General features: G+C 45.2%; 1 protein-coding gene across 9 annotated transcripts in view; it reads left to right on the top strand.

Moving 5' to 3' along the window:
- TENM2 (teneurin transmembrane protein 2) overlaps positions 1-26,820 on the top strand; it is a 1,060,439-nt gene that overhangs the window by 804,116 nt on the left and 229,503 nt on the right. For 4 of the 9 annotated variants that reach the window (XM_068980690.1, XM_068980691.1, XM_068980692.1 and 1 more), the window contains one exon: positions 10,114-10,236. The exons of 2 other annotated variants lie outside the window; for them this stretch is intronic. In XM_068980690.1, the coding sequence (XP_068836791.1) occupies positions 10,114-10,236 (123 nt within the window). Of the gene's footprint in view, positions 1-10,113; positions 10,248-25,860; positions 25,876-26,820 lie in introns of all 9 variants that reach the window. 3 more of the 9 variants (XM_068980695.1, XM_068980696.1, XM_068980697.1) reach the window with 1 other exon arrangement.

Genomic DNA, 26,820 nt, shown 5'->3' on the forward strand with positions numbered 1-26,820 from the left:
GAGCTTCAATTTCATTATCTGTGAAATGGGAGAATCATGTACACACTCCATAAAATCTATGCCTGGCACACATTCAGGGCATAATAAAAGTTAGCCACGATCACCATTGTTGTAATGACAAAATGATCTGAGACCCAACAGGAAGTGAGCCACGTTTCTTGAGTGCCTCCTGTGTGCTTGATATGCCCAGGTTCCTGCCTCTTTTATACTGGCTACACCCTGCAAGTTTGGTTTGATCACCCCTCTCCCCATAAATGGCTGAGAGCATGTGCTTGATTCCATAATCAGCTGCCCCCAACTCTGAGCCCTGTCAGTGTGGACAAAATTCCCAACACCTTTTGGCCTCAATCTTTTCATCTGTTAAATGGGAATGGTAACAGAACCCACCTCTGCATTTATTGTGAAGGGTAAGTAAGGTAATGCATACTCAGTGGCTCAGTACTGGCCACTGAGTCAGTACTTTATAAAAATGTTAGCTTTGATTCTAGCTGAGGAAAGTAAAGCTCAGAGAGGTGAATTCATTTGTTCAAGGTCATCTGCTTAGGAGTAGCAGTGCAGGGCTTTGAACCCTGATGGGGCTGAATCTCTCAGGGACTCAGGAGAGGGAGATAGCTCCTTTACCCCGCTGCTAAGCTGCTCTGGCTTGGCTGCCAATCTCAGGCTGCCTGGCTGTAGGCTCTGAGTTCCATCAGAAGGCTCACCGGGAGCAGTTTGCTTGGGGCTGCCTGGGACTCAGGGAAGGAAGTGAGTCTGGACCCTCCTTCTCATTTGCAGCAGTTGAGAGAACAGATTAGGGCCACCACGCTAATTGTCACCTTCCAGACCCCTCTCCTCACTCCCTCTTACAGAAGGCTATTTTCAAAAGAGAGTTTCCCTTCTTTGTTCCAGCACAAACAGCACATCTCCTGATCGATATGACATCTCATTGTCTAAAACATTCATAATGTCTGCTTCCTAGGATTCCAGTGGTCACGTGCCACGTGCAGCCCACATCACCTTCCCTCATAGTTGGTGGTCTTAGGGACCAGCGCCCTCTTGAACAGGACTGCTCGTTGCTGTTCCTTAAAGAGAGCTGAATATTGTTTGGGTTGTCAACCCTGAATGATAATCTTTGGGGGGCGGTGGGGAGAAAGATGCATTGAGGTATATGTGTAAGGATTGTGGGGGTGTGTTTTGCTATCACAAAAGCTCTTAAAATCCGAGACCATGATTTATTTGCAGAATAAAACCTACCGATATTATCATTCTCTAAAGGTATTTTGATCACATGGGTCCTTTCTTGGAGAAAGAAAGGCTTTTATTTTAGTTCTTTCCTGGGAAAAATAACAGCAGGAACGGAGTAGTCTGGGGTGGGAAATGACGCTCTGTGTGTTGAATGGCTCCAGGTGTGTGTTTTATCAGCCCAAGGATAAGCTGGCTCGTTGGACAATGGGAGGCTCCAGCAGCATCCCCTCTCCTCCAGTGCATTCCTGGGGTCCCCTCACGAGAAACAGAAAGTGGCCGTGAGTGTGTGTGTCTGTCTTGCATATCGTCCGCCCAGCGATGCTGGGAGCCGGGGGGCCTTGTTAGAGGTCACCGGAGCGCAGCGGACGCCACGCACCCACTCTGGTAACAGTTGCCACCTGCAGTGCAGTGGGTGCGTAGTGACGACGGGAGTGGAACCGATGCCAGCGTGGGGACCCTGTGCACCCTGAAGTGCCAAGGAGCCCCATTTGTTTCCTCTAAACACAGAAACTGATTAATCTCATACCACTTCCCACTCGCTGTGCCATTCCAAGCCTGTCACAAGAACAGATTAATGCACTGGTCCCTCCGTGTGGATTCTTCTTGCATCAGGAACATACTGCTCTCTGGTCCCAGGGCTGCCTCATGCAACTGGCTCCTTGTCCTCATGGCAGACATGCAGGAGGGGCCAGAACTCCTCCCTACTTTTGCGAGGGACTAGAATTAGAAAGGCAGAGACAAAGCGTGTGCGGGGAACCACTGAGGCACCGTGGCTGGAGGATGAGAGAGTGCAGGTAGAGGGATCGAGGCCGGTCCATTTCTCCCAAGCCCCTCTCACTACCCGTGGTCCTGCCAGGATTCTGATATGGTTATCTACAGCTCATCTTTTCTCTTCCATGTAATTCCTGGGCTGTAAACTTTGCAACCATTTTGGAACCTGCAGGCCGAAAGTTGGACACAGGCAAGTAAGTTTTCAGAGCGTTCTTGGGAGATAGGTGCACAAATCCCATTAGTAGTAAAGGGATTTGTGGGCGTAACGTCCCTGCAGCGCTCTGAAAGTTTATTCCGTTCAGTGTATCGCAGTAGAGTAGTGCGAAAATAAAAGAAATCACGTCACCATGGCCGTTTGAAAGGGATTAAAAAACAAAAAAACTCCTTTAATATTTAATTTTTTTAAACTCCTTTAAGACTTTAGGCATTTCCAAGAATGTTCTCTCTCATGGTCTTGTTTGCGGCTCTTCTTTTAGGCACAAGGTCATTTTGGCACTAACAGCCCTCCTCAAAAGGATAATTAATACGTTGCAGCAACCCCTCCCTTCAAGTAGGAAGACATGCTGTCGTCTACCGCGTCCCCAAAGGATGATAAGCAAACCGACCCTGGAAAAAGTCACCAAACATATTGATGGTTGGGCAGTCAGACTGTAAATTGAAGTTGCCACACAGATTTATTTTCTCCAGACAGTGGCCATTCCTTTAAGCTAAATAGCACACTGGTTTTTTTTGTATTTATAGAAGACTAATCACTGCTTACAAAAGGAGGTGTCTGTCCCCAAGTGAGCCTTGACAATATTTAGGAAGAGATTCTGTAGCCCGCCTGACTTGTTCGGTCTTGGCAAAGCCGTGGTTCATGTAAAGAACTCGGAGGGCCCAGTGGCCTCCAGTGAGGAGTTGGTGGAGGGAGTCACTTGCTGGAGGGCATGGTGGTTGACTCTGCAGAGACCCACGTCCCAGTCAGAATTGCAGGCTTCCCATTTACTGCCTCTGAATCTTGGGCAAGTCACTTACCACATTCTTGACCAGAGATGTAATTACCTTAGTGTTATTGACCAGAGACATTTCAGTATTCACTTACAAAACAAATCGCAGGCCATAATAGGCCTTAGTTCCTTCAAAAATTCCACTGGTCAATAATGAGTTAATCTTTCAAAGCCTCAATTTCCTCAGCAAAATTCATAGAGTATATGAGCATCTCACAGGGCCAGAATGAGGTAAATGAGCCTTCATGCACTTTAGAACCCTCCATTGTCATCCCATCTCACCTAAATACATGGCAGACAGCCTCCAAGGGCACCCACTCCCTATCACCAACCCCTCCAGCACCTCACACTCTCCTTTCCCCCTAACTTCACTTCAGCCTGGAATGTTTTTCCCAAGATGTCATCATGAATTGCTTCTTTCCTTCCTTCCTTCAAGGCTTGGCTCAAATGTTACCTATCACAGACATCATTTTTTTTCATTTATTTTCTTTTACTGGAGGACAGTTACTTTACAGTATTATAATGGTTTCTGCCATACATCAGCATGAATTGGCCATAGGTATGCATATGTCCCCTCCCTCTTAAACTCTGCTCCCACCTCCCTCCCCATCCCACTGCAGACGTTGTTTTTGATTGGTCTATATTTAAACAGGATCTTCCCTATAGCTCAGACGGTAAAGAATCTGCCTGCAGTGCAGAAGACCTGGGTTTGATCCCTGGGTCGGAAAGATCTGGAGAAGGGCATGACAGTCCACTCCAGTATTCTTGCCTGGAGAATCCCATGGACAGAGGAGCCTGGCAAGCCACAGTCCTTGGGGTCACAAAGAGTCGGACACGACTGAGCAACTAAAACTACTACTAAACTACTATGTTTAAGTGAAAGTGAAAGTCGCCCAGTCGTATCTGACTCTTTATGACCCCATGGACTGTATAGTCCATGGAATTCTCCAGTCCAGAATACTGGAGTGGGTAGCCTTTCCCTGCTCCAGGGAATCTTCCCAACCCAGGGATCGAACCCAGGTCTCCCGCTATATTTAAACAAGCAAAAAAAAAAAAAAGTTCAATTCGCCATCCCCCATGTCCTGGCATTTCCTAGCCCTAGACCCTACTTTTCACTTATGTCTTTAGTTTCTGTTTCCCACTAAAATATAAGTTCCATGAGAGCAAGGGATTTGTCTGGTTAAATGGCTTTATTCCTGGCACCTAGGAATACATACCTAACACACTCTAGGTACTCAATAAATATATGCTGAATGATAAATGATGAATAAATAATGCAAACACTGTAATTAGCCCAACACCTGGCTCCATGCCAAAATAAATGTTAATTGTCACCATCATCACTGAGCGGGCTCATTTGCATGTGTTAATTTTCACTACTGCTTGCAAAAGTGCCTTTGCAGATTGCCTGGGCAAGTTCCAGGTTAGCATTGGTGCACTAGAGCTCAGAGTATTCCACTGGGATTCTTTCTGTCCTCTGGACAAGGGCCCTTTCCAAATTGGGTACATTTCCCACAGGAGCCCTGGCAGTGTTGACTTGATCTGCTGATGTCAGGGTGGGGAGACCCAGCCCTGACCCTTCCCATCAGCCTGCCTGGTCTCCAAAGGAGCTTTGCCATCATCTCTAAGGCCCTTGCGAATCTGCTCGCAGGCTGAGCCACAAGACCTGGCGAGCTTGACTCCCTGGCCCCCTCCCTAAGCTCTGCTTGGCCTGAAGGCTTCCATTTTCAAAGGGAAAGCCCAGTCTCTTCCTCCAGTTATGTATTGACAAAGCTGATCTTTAAAGATAGCCCTGGTTCCTGGGGACCTGCTCGGCAAACACAGAACCCCCATGGCCCCCGTGTTTGCCCTCTTTGACAAGCAGGGGCTGAGCAGCTCTCTGGGAAGCGTTGCTGACATATTGATTGGCCTTCTTGTCAACTTGATCCTCTGCCAGCCAGTGAGCATGGAAGGTTCTAAGTGGCACCCAGCAGGGCCCACACATAGCCTAATTACTATTTCAGACAACCCCCGTTCCAAGCTGCCACTTTTCCAGGCCTCCAGTCTCCTGCCCTTGCTGTTGCTAGAGAATTCTTTTACCTGCCACCAGCCCCTCTACCTTCCCTTTGCTTTGGTTCCCCCTGAGTATTTCAATCAGAGCGTATCTGGCACAAACACAGGCAAGTTCAATGAGAAAACAGTACCCTCACTCCAGGTAGGTCTGTTCATTATTCCTGCTGAAATCTGGGGTCTGTGTGTGGTCTGTTGGACCTGCCTTGGTGCATTTTTAGTACTTGATGAAAGTTTTCTCCAATTAGCCAGAGACACTTTCAGAGTCTGTTAGCCTATTGTGTTTTTAGTGGCTGGTTTCCCAGCTGCCACTTGTATTACATGAACTTCCACTTGGAGGCTTTTCCTCTTTTGTCCCTCCTGCCCTGTGGAGCCCCCTGGTTCCATCCCAGGGTCTCTCTGGAGTGGAGCCTGTCAAATCATGATAAATTGTGCATTTTGGCTGTCGGTGGGTGGTGAATAACCTTAGGGAGAGGGTCTCCCAAACTCATTTCACTCCTGACCCTCAGATGGCCTGAACAGGACCTTTTGGGATGAGCTGCTGGAGCATTTGTGGCTAGCAAAGGAGGGGACCACCCCCACTGCATCCAGATGTCTTTGGGAAGAAAATAATGAGGCCAGTGTTCACCTAAAATCTTTAGATGAAAAAGCAATGGGCTTCTTCCCTGAGGCTTCTTGGCTTTCTAAGTCTGATTCTGAGAGCAGATCAGAATTGGAGATATCATCACTTAATATTTAAAGAGCTACTTCTTGTTGTTCATAGAGAAAAAATGTAGTGGCCTTAAATATGTGCTAATTCTTCCCAGCTGGTTTTTAGAAAGGATCCTGACCCTGTAAGTAAATAACTCTAGGACTGCACAGACACCTAAGGTATAAAAGTACAATTTCTCACATCCTGTATGCTTAAATGTATCAGTCAAGATCGGCTCAAGCATGCTGCTATAACAAAGAGCCCCAAACTCTCCATTGCTTGTAACAGTAACGGTTCCCTTCTGCACTCATTCTGTGTTCTATCACTGATCAGTCATGGCTCCAGGCCATGCTGTCTTCACTCCAGACCCAAGCTGATCATGTGGCAGAGGGAAAAGGTGTACTGCGTGTGTGGTGAAATCAACAAGATGAGGAGCTGTAAACCAGCCCCTGCCCCAGGAAAAGGATGCTAACTATATATTGAGCCAGCCAAAATGGTCGTTTTAGTTTTTCCATAAAATGTTATGAACTTTTTGGCCAGCCCAATAAAATGGCACTTCATAGACCATAGGGAGATTAATCATGAGTTATGAGCCCAGGTTGGCTGAGATCCTGTTGCGAACCAGAATTTGTGACGAAATCACTGTGAAGTATGAAGCAGCCAACCACCTCATGTTGTAATCCTCCTGGGATTCCAAAAGCCCCCTATGATCATACTTAATAGTCAACAGCTTCCTTGTCTGTGAAATGGGCACGATGATAGCACCCGCCTCGAATGTAAGCAGTGAGCCTTGACATAATATCTGTAGAATGTCTGCCACGGGGCTGCCTATAGCAGGGATCCAAGGACTGGCAGCAGGTATTAATATCCTAATCATCAAAACACTTCTCTTTACAGACCCATCCGTATTACTGCCAGCACTGTTTCATTCCATCCTTTACACATCTGTATTATGTATTTTTTATTTATCAGAGTACCATATCCTACAATCCAGCTCTTCACATCTGCCCCCATGTGTCATTACCAAATCTAGTGAACGCTTATGGAGCGCCTTCTATATTCAAGACATTCTGCTAAGTCTTCAGGGGGTGGCAGATGCTGAACCTCCCTCTGGCCCTAAGCGGCCATTATCCTACGTGTAAAGGGAAACCTTTACAAAAGGTAAAGAGAGAGACTGACTGAGAGACTGATTTCTCAGCCCCCACCATCAAGCCAGTCAGTAGCAGAATAAGAAACAGAATTCTCATTAGTCAGGAAACTCATTTACTTCACAGCTCCCCTGAGTCTTTATCCTAAGGACACTTTCGTCCATCCCCACAGTCCAGAAAGAGAGTCTCATTTTCCTACTCAAGTAAGAGAGAAGGAATAGCTGACCAAGAAAAAAAAAAAAGCAAGCAAAAGTCTGTTTCAAACCTTCCCACCCCCCCCCAAAAGAAAAAACCAAGAGAAGGTGGTTCTACATCTGATATAGTTCTCATTTCTTTACTTAACATTCAATTCAACAGCAGAACATACACCCACACTTGAGTTTCATTTTGCAACTTGAGTTGCATGGCTTCTACTGGGAGGACAGAGCCTGTGCACCACTGATTTGGCTCTTGTCCTTTTCCAGTCTTCCTCTCACTTTATTTTCCCTTTCACTTCTGGGAGTTCTCTGAGAAGTTAACTTGTATACTCTACCCCGAACCCTTCTCATCCCACCTGGGGTTTTCTTGCTTTCAGAATTCTTTTTTGTTTAAATAAAGAGATGCTATGGAACCCAAGATAAAAAGCAAGGGGGAGTGGGGCAGGCATCTTTTCAAACAGAGGCCACTGTTTCCTGGATGTTTTCTCTTTATCCAGTAAGATTGGGGTATAGCTTGCTTGCTGATCTTCCAAAGCGGATGGCTGTAACATGTTCTGCACCTTGAAATGGCAAGTTTGAGTACCAGGAGAGGGGGAACAGGGACTTCCCTGGTGGCTCACTGGTAAAGAATCTGCCTGCCAATGCCAGGGACCCAGGTTCGATCACTGGGTCGGGAAGATCCCCTGGAGAAGGAAATGGCAACCCTCTCCAGTATTCTTGCCTGGGAAATCCCGTGGACAAAGAGCCTGAAGGGCTACAGTCCATGGGGTCTCAAAGGGTCAGACATGACCGAGCAACTAAACAGCAACAACCTCAAGAGGGGAGCAGTTTTGACAAGAGTTTTCATATTGAGAAGGCACCTGGGGAGGTTGTTTATCCTCTTTGACTGATGAACCCTCCACTTCCTTCTCTAAATGTGAAAAGGCAAAATCGTATAAGGCCTGGGCCCCAGCTAGACCTGCAATAACTGTTTGTGTCTCTCTCAAAACACAGAGGCCCTCCTTGCATCTCCCATGTAGCAGCAAGCTGGCTTGAGGCGAGCCCCGATAACCAACTGTAACTTTTTTAAAAATCATTTAAAAATAGTTAATTCCTTGGCTCCCTTCACCTGGTAATTACAAATCAGATGCTATCGTTATCTCGAAGCTGCCACAATTAGTTCTCATGTCCTGACCTCTGTACGCTGAAAATATGTCATTATTTGAGGCAGTCGGATCTGGTCTCTTCGAGTAAGTGACCTACATAGAATAGATAAACTGCAGGAGAAAATTAGGTGTTACCCAGATGGAAAGTGTACAGTGAATGTCACTTATTAGCATGAATCATCTCGAAGAGTTGCAACAGTGGGCTGTGCACTTCAGAGGAATGTAGAGAAAGAAAACTTGGTTATGAGGTAGGGGCGTGGGTGAGAAAAAAGCGGACATGCCCCCGAGGACACCTTGCCACCTTCATCCACGGCCATCAATCTGAGCTGTAAAGTTTGAAGATAGGTTTTCTAACCTTAAAACAATGCAGCCTGCCTGACTTTAGGTGGTGGTAAGCAAGCAGAATTAATTGCTGTGTGAACAATTTCCTAAGCATTGTTAATTGCGTTTCCTGTGGTTAATTGTTTCTCCCATCGCCGCATCATACTAGGAACCTTTCGCTGTCAACAGCCCTTTCTCTCCCACGGTGCTGGAAGCATAGCAACGGCATCAACCTGTGTCCGGTGGAAATGCCAGACAGACACGGGGTGGTTATTGTCTGGGTGAGAACTATGCAGGGAAGGGAGCTCCTTGTGTTTTTGCAAAGGAAGCATTTCTTAGATCCGGACTTCGAAAGGATGCAGGTGTGTGGGACTTGCCTTTCGTGCGCCTCAGTAAAAAGAGCCGTAAAAAGAGCTTACTGAGAACCATCAGATGTAGGTGGGCATTGAGTTTGCTCAGTGACCTGGGACATGGGGAGTTGGCACCAAGAGAACAACAAGGACGACAAGAAGGAAGTGTGTATCTGGAGGCTTGAGGCATGCCTAGGAGTGAGGCAAGAGTTTTGCAAGTGTGCTTGTTTGCTTAGCAAAGAGGCAGTGTTCCAAACTCTGTCTCATTCTGTACTCTGGGGAGGTGTGCGAGTGAGGCAAGTGGGAGGGATTTTAGAGGGAAAGACAGAGAATTGTCATCGTACTTTTTCTAGAGAAGGACCCCATTCCACTGCTACCCCCTGGCTTTTTCCACCATAGGCAGAAAGGTACTCAATGATCAGGAGGAGGGCTGGGAGGGAAAACTATCTTTAAAGTTTGAAATAGTCTGGGAAGTGGGCTTTTCCCGTGGGCCAGTGCTACTGCCAACCAGGAGACGTGGGTTCAATGGCTGGGTTGGGAAGATGCCCTGGAGAAGGAAATGGCAATCCGCTGCAGTACACTTGCCTGCAGCATCCCATGGGCAGAGGAGCCTGCTGGGCTACAGTCCTGGGGTGAAAAGAGTTGGACATGACTTAGTGACTAAACAACAGCAACAAGGAATACTGCAGCTACTGGGGGCTACATGGGTATTTCAGCACAGGTGTAGTCTCAGCTGAACCAGACCAGAAGTCTGGTCCCACTTGGGAAGCCTCAATTTACAACAGGTTTCGATTTTGAGCAGTTTGGGGGAAAACTATCCTTGTCAGTGCCCCTGGACCACCAGTCTATAAACAACTCTGTCCAGAGAGGAGGAAAGGCCCAGAGGGATAGAGAATACCCTTCACAGTGAATCCAAAGGGGCGTGTTCCCCTTTGCGGGGGCACTTTTGGAAGGTCTGGGCTGTGTTTCCTCCCTTCTCCTCCGCCCAACCATCAGGGATGCTGTCCCACTATCAGCAAGGCTGTTTCCTTTCCACTGGAGGAGGAAACCCAGCCCGCCCAGACCTACTTGCTTTCGGTATTTAGCTAATCCCTGTGGCCTGGGGCAAGCCATTTTTGAACTGCAGCTTCCTTCAAAGGCAGCCGCTTGGAATAAGCACCTGGCCCTCCCCCTTGACATTTGCATTGCTGAATTATCTATTCATATTTTCATTACTTTGTCTCTCCTGCAGCAATGCATCTGCTCGGACTCAATTGGCAACTCCAGCCGGCAGATGGACACACCTTTAACAATGGGATAAGGACCGGCTTACCAGGAAGCGATGATGTGGCAACAATGCCATCTGGAGGCAAAGGTGAGGTTACAGTTGCGGCTTGCCCTCTTGAGGTCACAGGAAAAGTCAGCTCCCCCGCCCCCTGGTTCAGGTTTTCTGATCCAAATCTTGGAAGGTATGCAAAAAAGGAGAAAAGGGGAGGAAGAAGAACTGCCCTTTCCAGGTGCCCCTGTTCCAAGCTGTCTGCTGTCCCTGTCTGTGAGCTGGGTTTGGCTGGAGCCGCTGGGAGCTGGCAAGGTGCCAGCTCAGAGCTATGTGCATACCTAAGCTATCTGCAGCGACCGGCATGCTCTGCAGCTACTTGAAAGCATCTCAAGGCCGGGGCAGCAGCAGCAGCTGGGGCAGCAGCAGCAGCACCAGCAGGAGGAAGTCCTGCCTGATGGGGAAAGCTGAGACCAGCAGGCGGCACATGCCGCTAGACGGGAGCCTCTCCCGAGGGGAGAGATACAGCTTCCCCTGGGAGGAAGCGCCGCCTGGCAAGGCATGAAAGGGAAGGACCCGGAGCGGTTCCACTTCGGGAGAGAAGAGAAAGGAGTTTTGACAACTTGGGAACAAAGCTTCTCTTGGCAGAACATCGAAGGGGGACAATAGGAATGTTTATGAAAGCAATCAGGCAACTGTATTTTTGCAGGAAAAAAAATATATGTGCCAACAAGGTGCTAAGAAGGAGGAGAGAAAACAGAACGGTGGGGAAGTGGGACTGTGGGCAATTAAAGGACAACAATGGCTCAGCGGTAAAGAATCTTCCTGCAGTGCAGGAGCCGGAAGAGGTAGGAAGTGTGGGTTCGATCCCTGGGTCTGGAAGACTCCCTAGAAGATGGTATGACAGTCCACTCCAGTATTCTTGCCTGGAGAATCCCATGGAGAGAGGAGCCTGGCAGACTACAGCCCATAGGGTCCCAAAAGGTCGGCCACGACTAAAGTGACTTAGCATGTACGCAGGGCAGCCAATGGCACTATGAGGTGGGTCAGCATGTGGGTGAGGGGAGAAGGATGCTTGATTCAGGACAGAAATCAGGAAGGGAAGAGGTTGCCTGGAAGGGTTATCCAAACACAGAATTTATCACTCTGCCTCTTAGCTCACAAGGCAGTTCACTCCACATTTTAAAAATACCCTGGAGAGATATTTCAATGATGGGAAGGGAGACATTTATTGGGCACCTATTGTGTTCTAGGTTTAATGCAGTATGACTTCAATAACTCTAAAGGGATAAAATTTATCTCGGAGAAACAGACCCAGGATGTTTTAGAAATTTACCCCAGGACTTCCCTGGCAGTCCAGTGGTTAGAGGTCCACGCTTCCACTGCAGGGGGCACAGGTCTGATCCCTGGTTGGGGAAATTGAGATCCCGCATGCTGCATGGTGCAGCAAAAAAAGAGAGAGAGAGAAAAGAAAATGAATTTACCCCACATCAAACAAGTAGGCAGGTACAAATTTGAACTCAGGTCTCTGTCATGTGCATCTTTAGGGGAGTTGTTGGGGTTTTCTGAGATGAGGCATTTTCCGCAAAGAAGATTCCAGATTCTAGACTCATGTATACCTCACATAGAGATATACATTAGTCATCTCTGAGATGCTAATGTTGCTTAAATTTCTCTCTCTGAAGCTGTCCTAGTGCTTCAGGTGTGACTTTTTCATCTTTTGATCCAGACTTGAAGAATCATTTTCCTCATCTATCCTAAGCAAAACACTGAATTACCTCTAAGTAAGCATGAAAAAGTTTTATCTGAGGATGAAATTATGTACTTTCCATTATCAGGTGACTAAAACCAGACCTGAAAATGAACAGTATATTTTGTCTTCACTGACCCAAAAGCCAGGAGCCAAATTTCTTGGCCCCAGATTTGTAGTCTGCTCTCCTCTAGGACTTGACACCACCCATAAATGTAACTTGAGTTCCCTTTAGTGCAGTGGTTCTCAGCTGCGGTGTCTTTGCCCCCTAGGGATATATCTGACAAAGTCCGAGACTTTTTTGATTGTCGCTTTTAAAAGAGATGCAACTGGCATCTAAATAGCCTGCAGTGCAGAGGAACGCCTCCCACAGTGAGGAATCTTTCTATCCAAAATGTCCATGACGCTGCTTTTTGAGAAATACTGCTTTTGGGAGATTCTGTTATGTCTGATCCACAAACGTCCTTTATTCTCCAAATCAGCACCCCTTCCTTTGAAAAAAGTGCAGAATATACATTGAAAAGTGAATATGCATATATTTTGCACAGGATATATTTTGTGTATGCATACGTACTGAGGTTATACACACTTTTAAAATAGCAGTTTTCACAAAAGGAAATCCCCAGTAGGCATTAACTTCCATAGATGAAGGTCCGCCTCTTCTCCCAGTGTGGTTAAGCTTTGTTTCCAGCCCCCACCCGACTTGAGCCTCCCACACCAGCCGGACAGAAGGTTCCCTGAAGAGAACAACTCCTAAGAGTGTGATGTCTCTAAATGAACAAAGGAACATTTTTCACAGTGTCTCAGAATGTTCCGCCTCAGCTGCAGCCTGCTTTTGAAAACATTGTGTGAGTCCCATAACGTCACACACAAAAGAATATTTTCCAAGTGAGTTCTGAGACGGCAAAGGGGTTGCCAAATCATTGTCCAGTGGTTTTTTAAATAATTACTTATTTTTGGCTACACTGGGCCTTGGTTGCTGCATGTGGGCTTTCTCTAGTTGCAGCGAGCAGGGGCGACTCTTCATTGAGTGCGTGGGTTTCCCATTGCTGCGGCTTCTCTCGTTGCAGAGCGCAGGCTCTAGGCACCCAGGCATCAGTAGCTGTGGCACATGGGTTCTGTGTTGTGGCTCATGAGCCTTAGTTGCTCCGCCACATGTGGAATCTTCCCAGACCAGGAATGGAACCCCTAATCCCTGCATTGGCACACAGATTCTTATCTACTGGTACCAGGGAAGTCCCTGACCAGTGAATTTTGTCAAGAGAACTCTTATGATAAAGTCTGAGCATTTCAAGTTGCTTAAAGCTGAGATAAAACTCAGAACACCTTCTTCTGAACACCAAAACAGTACTTTCCCCGTGACCAAAGAGATCACCTCTCTTCCTAAGTTGAAAAGTTTGGTTTTAAAATCGACTCAGAAGGTTTTCATTTTCACATACCGGCCTAACACTTTCGAAAGGCAGTGACCCTGGGTTTGAATTTCTTTACTCAGTGGCCCACCTCCTCCGCACTCACCAATTCTATACATTTAGATAACCTGAATCAATTCCAATCGACTACTTCTCCAGTGTTTTCAAAGAGACAATCAAGATATATTGGCAATAAGTTAATTAAATACCACCCCCTCTTTTTTTGTGCTATACGATAATCCTTCACTCCGATAATGTTTTCATCAAAATCCACCACACATTGCCAGGGAGGTTAATCTTATTAAGCAATTACTGGGTAAGTATCCAGCAGACACAAATTAAAATGTAAGCAAAACACAGGCATGTGAGTCCCATCTAAGGTGGCACATTGATAGAGATTTCATTACCTGGTCTTCAGGAGTGTTTACATTGCTCAAATTTGGCAAGGAGTCTAATAGACAGGGCAGCCTACACAGTCGGATATGTTAGTGGAAGCAAAGCACTTGATTAATTAGTTGGGAGAGTATATGTTCTTTGGGCTTTGTCTCCCCTTTTCCATTTGTTGTTGTTCATGGTTCTTTTTTTTTTTTTTCTCCATTCTCTCTTTCAATTAAACCTTAATGTGGTTGATTTGGGTGTTGGATTTCACATCAAGGAAAGGGAGCCCACAGACTGCCAGAATCACTCACCATCTCGAGTGTATTTCTATGTTAAAAGGAATGAACTCATACATCTTCATTACAAGAGCACGGAGCACTTTTTCTATAGATCTGGGATGAGATAAGCCTGGAGAACAAAGATTCAATACAGTGTTCTGACCTGGTCAGATAGCATAAGGGAATCCAGTTTGATTGGCCAGGCCCAGAGGCAAAGTGTACAAGAAGTTTTAAAGGGCACATCATATGTAGCCAATTTGTGCACTGATCTTAAGAAAGAATAAACTCCCAAATAGAATTCCATGGACCATTCTCAAAACCTATCACCCATTTTACATTCAGGGCATCCTCTAGATCCGGGGTCAGCAAACTGTATCTCATGGACCCCATCTGGCCAGCAATCTGTTTTTTCAAGTAAAGCTTTATTGGAATCCAGCCATGTTATTCATTGTCCCTGGCTGCTTTTGCTCTGGAGCAGTGGAGTTAAAGTAGATGCCGCTAAACTTAGATGGCCTGAAAAACCTAAAATATTTACTATCTGGCCCCTACAGAAAATGTTGGTGACTGCTCTTGATCATGTACAAACCCATTTCTACTTTCCTTGGACTTGCCTGTAACTAAGAACTGTAAGAGATTAGGGAGAAAGACCAAACACCAATATATCAGTTTTTCCTTCTTGACCGAGAGTTGGGTTTAATATAGTCTTGGTGACTTTGCATTGACAGATGCTCTAATATAGGGCTCTGGGGTTGGTCTCACGGGATACAAACACCAGCTCCATCACTTGGCAGCTGTGTGAATGCAAACAGGTCATTTGCCCTCCCTCGGCCTCTTGGGCCATCATCTGTGGAAAGGTACCCCCTCATAAGCTTGCTGTCCAGCATAAATGAGATGTCACTTATACAACACGGTATATGATGTCAGACGCTAATAAGAGATCCATGAATATTTGTTGTTGTGCCTGACATCATCATCATGTCTCCCAGTCAGTCCATTTAACAAGCCTCCATGGACTGCCAACTTCTTATGAGGTGCTGTATTTCCCAAAGGCAAAGGCTGGCTTCAGAATGTCAAGGTAGACAATCCTGCCACTTTATCTTTCTTCTTTATCTTCTAAGAATTGGGACAAACCATAATGAGGACTTCTTAACTAGATGCTTGATGAGGTCAGTAGGAAGCAGGACTTCCCGTTCCAAAGGACCAACATGCAAACACAAGCTGGCCAGCTCCTCAGCGCGTTATTTGTCTCACTGCAGCTTGAGTTCCATCACTGCCAGCCTGTCTGTTTTAAGCCCCACCATTCTCGGTTTATAACTCAGCTGTAAACATTTATTTGTGCCTGGAGCACATTTCTTTCCTACCCTTTGAAAAAAAAAAATCAGAATTTCCAGATGGTATGCAAGTTGGAAAAAAATGGCAAAGACTGTTATTCTGTTTAGAAACATGTTTTTCTACACTTGCCCTTTCAGCAAAAACTTCATAATGATTTTTACTAGTTGGCTTAATGTATGGTACTAGGAGCCAGATTAGCAGGGAGGTTGCTAATTCTTCCTCTGGCTCTCGTCAGCCTCTCAATGAACACAGCCCAGGGTTCCAAAATGATCACTTCCCGACATGGAGCTTTTTCAAAGTCGGTGAAGTTCCCAGAAGGGCAAGGGGTCATTATGTTTGAGACAGTCATTACAGAACTGCACCTCTACTGGCAGATATAATACCCACAGCCTACACAGCAATGCAACAACTCCCTTCATTTTGGAGGCCATGCCATTCTGCCATTGTTACAGAAGGGTACCACTTAGTGCATCAAACTGCTGGATTTCAGCTTCTGACTGCCACCTACACCCTGTTCCAAGTTGCATACTCCCTGTTGTACATAGCATCATCATGCATGCGTGTGTGCTAAGTCGCTTCAGTCGTGTCCGACTCTGTGTGACCCCATGGACTCTAACCTGCCTGGCTCCTCTGTCCATAGGATTCTCCAGGCAAGAACACTGGAGTGGGTTGCCATGCCCTTCTCCAGGGGATCTTCCCGACCCAGGGATCGAACCATCATCTTTTATGTCTCCTGCATTGGCGGGTGGGTTCTTTACCACCAACACCACCTGGGAAGCCCATCATGCCTTGACATAGGTATTAATAAGGAGATCCAGTTTCCCTCCCTGCTGCATTTGCCCTGAAATTTCATGGGCACATTTCTCTTTCAGAGAGACCTGCACACCCAGAGCTTGATTTCTGCTTGGTACATGTCTTTTTGTGTCTCTTATACTTAGCCCGGGGTCCAAAATGCATTCAGCATAGTGGTTACATATGTGGGTTGCAGAATCGGTCAGACATGGTTTCTGATCCAAGCTCCAGCCAGCACTTAAGACCTGTGTGACCCTGAGCAAGTCACTTTACTTCTGTGGTCCTCTGGTCTAAATAAAATAAAATAAAATAAACCATAAAGGAACTGGAAGATTCCATGGTGAGTTGTAACCAATCCATCAATTTTAGCCACTATAAGTAATACTGATGGACTGAACTACATATTAATACAGAAGCATATTCATCTGAACAATTAGATGTATAAATATCTGTTAACACCCTGAGTGGCAGAGAGTTGGCCGTTGTTGTCTAAGATTGAGGTTTCGAAAGATGCAAAAGCCACGTGTAGTTCCTCATGCTGAAGGATTTTATAAAAATCACTGTTGCTGTGTGATGTTCTAAAAACTATCACGGGAGTAGTGGACGCTCAGGATGGAAGTCTGTTCCCAAGGATTAGCCAGCCAAGAGCAGCGGGCAGGCTTCCAGGCTGCTGCTGACTCAGACAAGCTGGTGACTCTAATGTCCTTAGGTGGATCTTTTCACCCATCTCTTGGTTAAACAGAACCTGCAGATGGTTGTCCTGCTTCCCAAATAAATGGAAACGAGGTGTAATGACTGAAGCAATATTCTGAATTCCACTTTATTTGCGATAGATAAAAATATGTGAGGCAGAATAATCTGCAAGGCAGATTTATGCCAAGGTGCCTCCAGAGTTCAGTTCAAGTTTAGGAAGTGTTAATATGAGGCTTCATTTTCCTGGTATGACTGTGAGTCCATTCCCTTTATCACTTGTTTGGGGAATAGTCTCGCTGTTTCCATAAATGAATTACGGCAACATTTTCTGAAATGATTAGCTTCTAATGGGGCTACGGACGGCTGTCGTTTTGCTCAACATCAGTCTTATTTAACTGGCTGGAATTTTAGGTGCATGTGTCTGAAGTAGGCAGTCGCTTCACATTTCTATGAGCAATCTTCCGTGGAAGTTACAGAGGTAGACTGTCCTGTGAAATTGATCATTAGAGTGTTGCCTCTCAAATCCCAGAAATCTCATCTTTAAGCTGGAGGTGAACCAGCCAGAACCAATGTGTCTTAAGCATCTGCTTTGTAGGGCAAAATGATCGTCATCTCCGCTTTTCAGTGGGCAGCTCGTAGATAGGAAGAAAAGCTGGTCATGGAAGCTGCAGCTCTGGCAGTCGCAGGCTGGACTGCATGGTGTTTGCCAGGACCCCACCCTCGGTCCTTACCAGGAGCCCAAGGATGGTGGTGGACTCTCACAGAATGATTACAGAATGGTGTTCAATTCCCCTGTGCTTGATGCTGTCCATGGGACCCTGATTTCAGGCTGCCTAGATAATAGGAATGACAGACACCCCAACTTTAATGTTGACCAGAGATTACCTAGCGCTGCAGTTGATGCCTGATAGTTGTTGCATGAATACATGAGTGAATGACCCACCTGACATTACTTGGTACCTTCAAGAATCATTGTTAAATAAAGATACGACTGCTTTTCAGTTGTCCACCTAAGCAGCTAGAGTCTCCATCAACACCTGTAGTTTGGGATTAATAGACATTGCTTTTTCCGGCCATCCCACTTTAATTTATGCCATAAGTTTCCCCCAGGTCTGCAGACATATTGACCACTCATTGTATATTGATTTCAGCTGCTCTGAAAAGTGCCTTTCTCATTATGGCCCAGTCCCAGCCCTAGGCCCTCTTTCGATGTGGTGCATATATACAATGGGATATTATTCAACCATTATCTGCAAGTGATATTGGGTCACTTGCAGAGGTGTGAATGGATCTAGAGTCTGTCATACAAAGTGAAGTCAGTCAGAAAGAGAAAAACCAATATTGTGTATTAATGCATAAATGTGGAATCTAGAAAAATGGTACAGATGACCCTATTTGCAGAGCAGAAATGAAGATGCAGATACTAAGAACAGGCTTGTGGACACAGCAGGGGGAAGAGAGGATGGGATGAACTGAGAGAGGAGCATTGACATGTATACACAGCCGTGTGTAAAATAGCTGCTGAATAGCACAGGGAGCTCAGCTCTGTGCTCTGTGATGAACGAGAGGGGTGGAATGGAGCAGGTTGGCGGTGGGCCAGAGGAAGGGGATATATGTATACATATAGCTGAGTCACTTCATTGTACAACATTGTAAAGCAACTACTGCTGCTGTTGTTCAGTCGCTAAGTCATGTGTGACTCTTTGTGACCCCATGGACTATAGCATGCCAGGCCTCCCTGTCCGCCATCTCCCAGAGTTTGTTCAGACTCAGGTCCATTGAGTCAGCGATAGCATCCAACCATCTCATCCTCTGTTGCGCCATTCTCCTCTTGCCCTCAATTCTTCCCAGTATCAGGGTCTTTTCCAGTGAGTCAGCTTTTTGCATCAGGTGGCTAAAATATTGGAGCTTCAGCATCAGTCCTTCCAATGAATGCTCAGGGTTGATCTCCTTGAAGATTGACTGGTTGGATCTCCTTGCAGTCCACAGGACTCTCAAGAATCTTCTCTAGCACCACAATTCAAAAACATCAATTCTTCGGTGCTCAGCCTTCTTTATGGTTCAACTCTCACATCTGTATACGACTACTGGAAACTATACACTGGTTTAAAACAAAATAGTGCCTAACACTATGCAGCTGATATCATAAATTAGACCACTACACATTTATCCTCCAGATCTGTGATAAATAGTTACAGATGTTTTAAGGTAGCGCAACAGATAGAAAGATATAGAAGCACCTAAAAGTCAGGTCCTACCTACGTTACTCTGATAAATCCTCAGAAGCAACGCCATTATACAACCTCAGATGAGTAGACAGACTTGGAGAAGGGGAGGGGTCAGCCCAAAGGCATGCAGCTAGTAGTTGTCAGAGCTGGGATTCAAACCCAGGGCTGACCAGCTCCACATGTAACATTGCCCCCTGATAGCTTAGAACTTCTCAGTACATGGACACCCATCTTGGAGGTAAAGAAGGTGTTCGTTGCTCAGTAGTGTCCGACTTTGCAATCCCATGGACTGTAGCCTGCCAGGCTCCTCTGTCCATGGGATTCTTTAGGCAAGAACATTGGAGTGGGTTGCCATTTCATTCTCCAGGGGATCTTTCTGACCCAGGGATCAAACCCAAGTGTCCAGCATTGCAGGCAGCATGTTTACCATCTGAGCCACCATTTCTCTGGAGGTAAGGCTGGAAACGGTAATTATGTTGTTTCCTTGTTGAGTGTCTCTCAGTGGCATCCTCGTAGGGATTAGCCATACTTCTGATCCTGGAACAGCTGGCACGGCTCCAGGAGCCCAGGTTCAGATCCTTGTTTGTGGGACTGGGAGCCTGGTTCGGGCTGCTGGCCCCTTTGACCTCAGAGGCTAGCACAGACTTTCCAGACAGCAGACCAGGGATTTGACCCTCAGGGATGGAGTCACTGGGATGGTTCCTCACATCGGCAATAGTATACAAAAGCCATCTTTCCTTTTTATCTCGAGTGGCAGTATTGGTGTATTTTTCTTCTTTTTTATTATTTTTAAAATTACCCAAGTTATGTGCATTCATTTTAAAGATTCTTTTAAGTATGTAGAGTCTTTTTTTTTCCATTGGTTATAAAGACTATTTGGTGTAACAATTGGCAAATTTGAATAAGATCTATAAATATATGTGTTTAATTGTATCAGTGTTATTTTTCTATTTTTGATAACTGCACTATGGTTCTGAAAAAGAATGCCCTTGTTTTTAGGAGAAACACATGGAGATATTTAGAGGAGTAACCTGTTTACAACTTAACTCTGAATGTTTCAGTAAAAAAAAAAAAACATATTTATATATAGAGAAAGCACGAGTGTGTATAATATTTTTGGAGTCTGGGTGAAGGAGATGCAAGGATCTTTGTACCAACTTTTGAAATTTTTCTGTAAATCTGAAATTATTTCAAAATGAAAAATTTGGACTTCCCCCAATGGCTCAGTGGTAAAAGAATATGCCTGCAATGCAGAAGACACTTAGGAGACCCGGGTGTGATCCGTGGGTTGGAAAGAGCCCCTGGAGAAGGAAATGGCACCCCATTCCAGTATTCTTGCCTGGAAAATCCCATGGACAGAGGGGACTGGCGGGCTATACTCCATGGGGTCGCAAAGAGTCGGACATGAGCGAGCAACTAAACAACAACAACAAAAAACATATATATTTATATAAATATATATGGGGAAATATATATATTAAAACTAAGATCGTGGCATCTGGTCCCATCACTTCATGGCAAATAGATGAGAAAACAATGGGAACAGTGACAGACTTTATTTTGGGGGTCTCCAAAGTCACTGCAGATGGTGACTGCAGCCATGAAATTAAAAGACGCTTACTCCTTGGAAGAAAAGTTATGACCAACCTAGAAAGTGAAAGCAAAAGTTGCTCCATCGTGTCCGACTCTTTGTGACCCCGTGGACTCATCATGGAATTCTCTAGGCCAGAATACTAGAGTGGGTAGCCTTTCCCTTCTCCAGGGAATCTTCCCAACCCAGGTCTTCCACGTTGCAGGTGGATTCTTTACCAGCTGAGCCATAAGCGAAGCCCAAGAATACTGGAGTGGGTAGCCTATCCCTTTTCCAGGGGGTCTTCCCAACCCAGGAATCGATCTGGGTCTCCCACATTGCAGGCAGATTCTTTACCAACTGAGCTATCCAACCTAGGCAGCATATTAAAAAGCAGAGACATTACTTTGCCAACAAAGGTCCGTCTAGTCAAAGCTATGGTTTTTCCAGTAGTCATGTATGGATGTCAGAGTTGGACTATAAAGAAAGCTGAGCATCGAAGAATTGATGCTTTGGAACTGTGGTGTTGAAGACTCTTGAGAGTCCCTTGGACTGCAAGGAGATCCAACTAGTCCATCCTAAAGGAGATCAGTCCTGAATATTCATTGGAAGGACTAATGTTGGAGCTGAAACTCCAATACTTTGGCCACCTGATGCAAAGAACTGATTCATTGGAAAAGACCCTGATGCTGGGAAAGATTGAAGACAGGAGAAAAAGGGGACGAAAGAGGATGAGTTGGTTGGATGGCACCACCAACTCAATCAACATGAGTTTGAGTAAGCTCTGGGAGTTGGTGATGAACAGGGAAGCCTGGCATGCTACAGTCCATGGGGTCACAAAGAGTTGGACACGACTGAGCAACTGAACTGAACTGATGGGGAAAAAGTGAAAACCCCTGTTTGCAAAAGCATACTTCAGTTTCGCATCTGAGAAGCTTACTTTGAAAGCAATCACTAGTTTGTTAAAAGGGATGTAACCTTCACTTTCTGATAACCCCTCCCCTGCAGACACCACACACGCACCTTTGTAGCACAAAACAAGAGACAACCCTCCTGGCTCAGTCTGTAGACCACAGCAGGCTAGGGTGGAATGCACTTTAAGATATTTTGGGGTCATACCACTCTTATGTAAACAAGAACAATGAGACCTGAGAGCTAACCTGCCTAGAACTAGCCACCTTCTTAATAGCAAGGATGGGAGGTCAACAAAATAATTCCTTTACACCCCTGTTCCTTCCACAAATGATTCAGAGTCACAGAGCATCAGGATGAGGACTCTCGACTTTGGGTTGTTAGTCTAAGAACTTACCCACTAGACTCCAGCTGCCCTGGCTCATTGTTTTGTTTATAAGATTTTATATAAAAGATAAATTAAAATCTGACTGATGATTTTTCAAAAGGATTCATAAAGAAATTTTGTTTAGATACTTCTGTTTTGTTTAGATACTTCTGTTTTGTTTAGATAAATGTCCCCATGGAGCTTTGAAAAGAGAATTTTATTTTTAAAAAAAATCAGTTTCCATGCAACCTTTCAAAGTAAATCTTCCTTAAAGCTCTCATTTCACTCAGTATTCATAGGGATTAAGTTAAAATACCCCATCAGATGGGCAGATAAAACTTGATTCAGTTCAACAGGCATTTATAGATTACCCGTGACTTGCCAGGTACAAGCTGCTGAGAACCCAGAGATGAATTTGCGGCTCTGCCTGACCTCAGAGAGCACAGTGTCTAATAAGGAAGACTTAGGAAGGCCAACCTAGACAGCACATTAAAAAGCAGAGACATCACTTTGCCGACAAAGGTCCATCTAGTCAAAGCTGTGGTTTTTCCAGTAGTCATGTACAGATGTGAGAGTTGGACCATAGAAAAGGTTTAGCACTGAAGAATCGGTGCTTTCGAATTGTGGTGCTAAGAGGACTCTTGAGAGACCCTTGGACAGCAAGGAGATCAAACCAGTCCATCCTAAAGGAAATCAACCCTGAATATTCATTGGAAGGACTGATGCTGAAGCTGAAGCTCCAATACTTTGGTCACCTGATGCGAAGAGCCAACTCACTGGAAAAGATCCTGATGCTGGGAAAGATTGAAGGCAGAAGGAGAAGGGGGTGACGGAGGATGAGATGGTTGGGTAGCATCACCAACTCGATGGACATGAGTTTGAGTGAGGTAGTGCTCAAGATAGCTCCAAGAGATAGTGAAGGACAGGGAAGCCTGGCAAGCTGCAGTCCCTGGGGTCGCAAAGAGTCAGACACAACTTAGAGACTGAATGACAACTAGGAAGGCAAACAAAATCAACGTAGTACCTAATAACAGTGCTGCAGGAGAGTTAAGTGTAAATGCTACGGAGACAGAGAAGGAACCTATTTATCTGGTGGGAGGCAGGGTGTAAAGGACAAAAGAGCTTCAGTGTGCAGGTCAAGCTGACAGGATCTTTATTTCAGTGTTAACTCAAGAAAGCAGGTTTCTCAATAAAGTAATCTAATCAGAAAGATAGCCACACTGGCTCCTAGAAGGTCCCACCAAAAGTCAATAATGGAAACAGAGCCTGACTCCCGATGTTAAACTTGTTCCCATAGTTCTCTTAAGAGAGAGTTAGACTCTCCCTTCTCTCTTGATGGATAGATGACTAGGTAGGTAGATAGATACGTGCATAATGTGTAAATATATACATGCATGTCACATACATACACGTTGTTTCCTTTTGGAAATTCTTTACTCTGAAAAGAAAGACAGATGTTTTCCCTTATAGTTCCATTATAGTTTTTCATTCTTTTATTTAATTAATGTAACTAGCATTTATTTTATTATTAGTCTGTTCAGCACCTTCTTTGTGTACTTTCATTTGTTACTCTCACCCTATGAGATAGTTACTATTATCATTCCCATCTTAACAAAAAGGCAGTGAAGGCCCAGAGAGGTTAAGCAGATTGGTGGAGGTCACACAGCAAGCAAGAACCAGAGCCAGGATTTGAACCCAATTCTGCCTGACCGCAAAACCTTTAGCACCAGGTACCCTGCCGCCTTTAGTGGATAGGGCATGGGGAGGGAGCATCTAGACCCCAGGGGTGGGTGGTGACTACTGAGAAAGCAGCCTGTTGCCACTGGTGGGAGCAGCGGTTACTGACATCAGTGTCCTGAAGTCAGGGTCGCATGAAAGGGAGACCCCACTGCTTTCAGCCCTGAACCAAACCCCTGAGGCCCCTTGCAGCCACTCTTTGGAAACCAGCTCCCTTTGCCATCTCTGGCATCCTCACTTGGTTTGATATTATCAAAATCCGTTTAAGTTTCAGCAGCAGATTAGCAGGCTCGTGGGTGCCTATTTCCAGCTTCCTTTTCATATCCTGTCATTAACCCAGCAACCCCTGAAAGCCCAACAGACATGAGGGAAAGTTCATTTTATTAAGTGTAAAGATGAATAATTTCTTTAAAATTCTTTCATTTTTAATGCATTTCTTTAACTTGTTGCCAAACTATGAATGATTGCTGGGCTTCCATGTGGTCTTTACAGAGGTTTGTAAACTGTTCTTCCCCAGAGGTTTTTTGGTGTTTTTTTTTTTTTGCATCACTTCCTTACTGCATACTTTTTATTGTATCCTTCTTCCAAAAGGCCTTAACTGGGGGAGGGAAGCCCGTCAAAAGCAGCATTTTTAAGTACAAATGTATTTCTAATTTATAATCATCATAGCTTCTGATCAAGTGGTGATAAAAAGTGATTCCCCCTGGGTATGTTATTATGTCAGCAAAACAAACACCCCTCTATTGAGTCTTGGTGGTGGTGGTAGTTTAGTTGCTAAACCAGGTCCAACTCTTGCAACCCCATGGACAGAGGACCCGACAGGCTACATACAGTCCATGGGGTTTTCCAGGCAAGAATACTGGAGTGAGTTGGCATTTCCTTCTCCACTATTGAGTCTTAGATAATTTTTATTTAGTGCTTGTTTCATGCCAAAAAGTACTCTAAGAGCATAGATTAAGTCATTAAATTCTTTTAACAACCCTATGAAATAAATAGTAATAATGTCGCAATTGTGCAGGTGAGGGAACTGAGGCCCAGAGAAGGATACCCCTAGCAAGTGTCGAAGCTAGGATTTGAGCCAAGGCGGTCTCAGTCCAGAGTCTCTGCTCTTGGATGTGATGCAGGGTCCCTCCGACTCCACAGTCTGTTAGGCCACATGAAAATGTTTGGGGAACATGTCATTGAGTCCCCATCTAAAGAGCTGAACCACAGGACTCACTAGTTTCTTTTCTTCCTAACTGTTTTGTGAGGGAAGCTTCCCAACTTCCTGTGGAAGCCCATTCCCTATTCTAGAAGTCAAGCGTGTCCTCTTAAGGTCCAAACCAAGATATCTCCTACTTTATTTGAAGCCCCTGTTTACTTTGTATTTGGTCCACTTATAAAGGGGAAAAAAATAACTTTACACCCTCAGGTCACTCTGCGGTTTCTCTTTTATAATTTAGATGTAGAAAACCTTCAGGATCCAACAATGTCACCTCTCCATTTTCCAGATGGAGAAGCTGTCATTTATGAGTCATTTACGAGTCTTGTCTTGACTGCAGTGGCCAGATAGTAACAGAGCGGGGTGGCTAAGTCACTAACCCTTCAGGCCAGTCTTCTGCAACTGCATGATCCCTCCTGACCATCCAGACCTTTTGCAATGGATTGTGGCCAAATACAGATGAATATATTCAGAGGAGTCCACGCATTACAGAATGCAGGAGGGAGCCTGCTTCCCCTGCTTTGCCTTTCAGGCTGAAGTTTTCAGATCCACGAGGCCACCAAAGTGATCAATCGAAAAATGAAAAGACCCTCAAAACCCAAAATGTCTTCACTTCTTTCTGTATTTGATTTCAGCTGGTTTAGAAGATCTTAAGAAGATAGGAGATTGTGCTTTTATATTTCAAGTTTAGAATCCATTTGAAAGAATCACAAATGGCCTATCTGAAACCAGCTTCCTATAAGGTTTTATTCCCATTTTAGAGAGGAGATTAATGAGGCTCTGGGAAATCAATTAACTTGCTCTTCTTGGGCAACAACTAGTAACTCCCAGCTTTTTCTTAATTCTATATTTGTAAAGCAAACTACCCTCTGAAGTGCAGGTGACCCTGGCTGGTTCGTTGTTATTAAGAAATCCTCTATTTTCTGAAACTCCTATTACTAAAGTTCTGAAGGATGCTGAGTATGTGCAACCAATGGTTTCTATGTAGGTGATTTCAAATAATGCAACAGAGATGCGCCAGTGTCAACATGCGAGGGGTGTGGTTTCCACGATTCTTAAGCCCCTCCCTCGAGCAGGGAAGAAGTGAAGAAGTGAACTCACTCAGTCGTGTCCAACTCTTTGTGACACCATGGACTGTAGCCCACCAGGCTCCTCCATCCATGGAATTTTCCAGGCAAGCATACTGAAGTGGGTTGCCATTTCCTTCTCCAGGGGATCTTCCTGACCCAGGGACTGAAACCAGGTCTCCCACATTACAGGCAGACACTTTACCTTCTGAGCCACCAGGGAAGCCGCTAGCGGCAGTATTGGGTCAGCCTGAGGGCAAGCCAGCCTTTTCTGTTCAGTTATTTTATTTACTTTGGACTGATTTTTATTCACTGATGTCTCTCTTTTTTTTTTTTTTTCCTTTTTAATTTATGAGACTGTCAGAGTATATTGGACTTGTGTGTGGCTGGAAAGAATAATTAAAGGCTGCACGAATTACATTTCATGCCAAATTAACATCACTCTCCGCTCTCCTGCTGATGATTTAACATCCCAGTCACATTTGGGTTGCTGGAAGCTTTACATGTACTTGTCAGACTGTAACTCTTACAATAGTTGATCAGTAAAGAGTACTCACAGAAGTTCAGGAAGCATTGTGCCAGTGTTTCGGATGCCCTGGGGTATGCGTTTCTGTGTTTCTTATTTAAAACCGAAATGGTTTGTTTTGGTTTTCGCCTGCCCTGTTCTTTGCTGTCGTGCGCAGGCTTTCTGTCGTCATCTTCAGCAGGGGCCACTCTCTAGTTGTGGTGCTCGGGCTTTACACTGCGGTGGCTTCTCTTGTTGCAGAAAACAGGTTCGGGGACACAGGCTCCAGTGGGTGCAGCACGTGGGCGCAGTAGTTGCGGCGCGCAGGCGCAGGGCTCCACAGTGAGTGGGATGCTCCTGGACCAGGTGTCAAATCCGTGTCCCTTGCATTGGCAGGCAGATTCTTAACCACCACGTGACCAGGGAAGTCCCCAAAATCTAAATGGTTTAAGCTCTGACCTGAA

Source organism: Capricornis sumatraensis, chromosome 9, assembly GCF_032405125.1.
Source record: "Capricornis sumatraensis isolate serow.1 chromosome 9, serow.2, whole genome shotgun sequence".
NCBI classification, from domain to species: domain Eukaryota; kingdom Metazoa; phylum Chordata; class Mammalia; order Artiodactyla; family Bovidae; genus Capricornis; species Capricornis sumatraensis.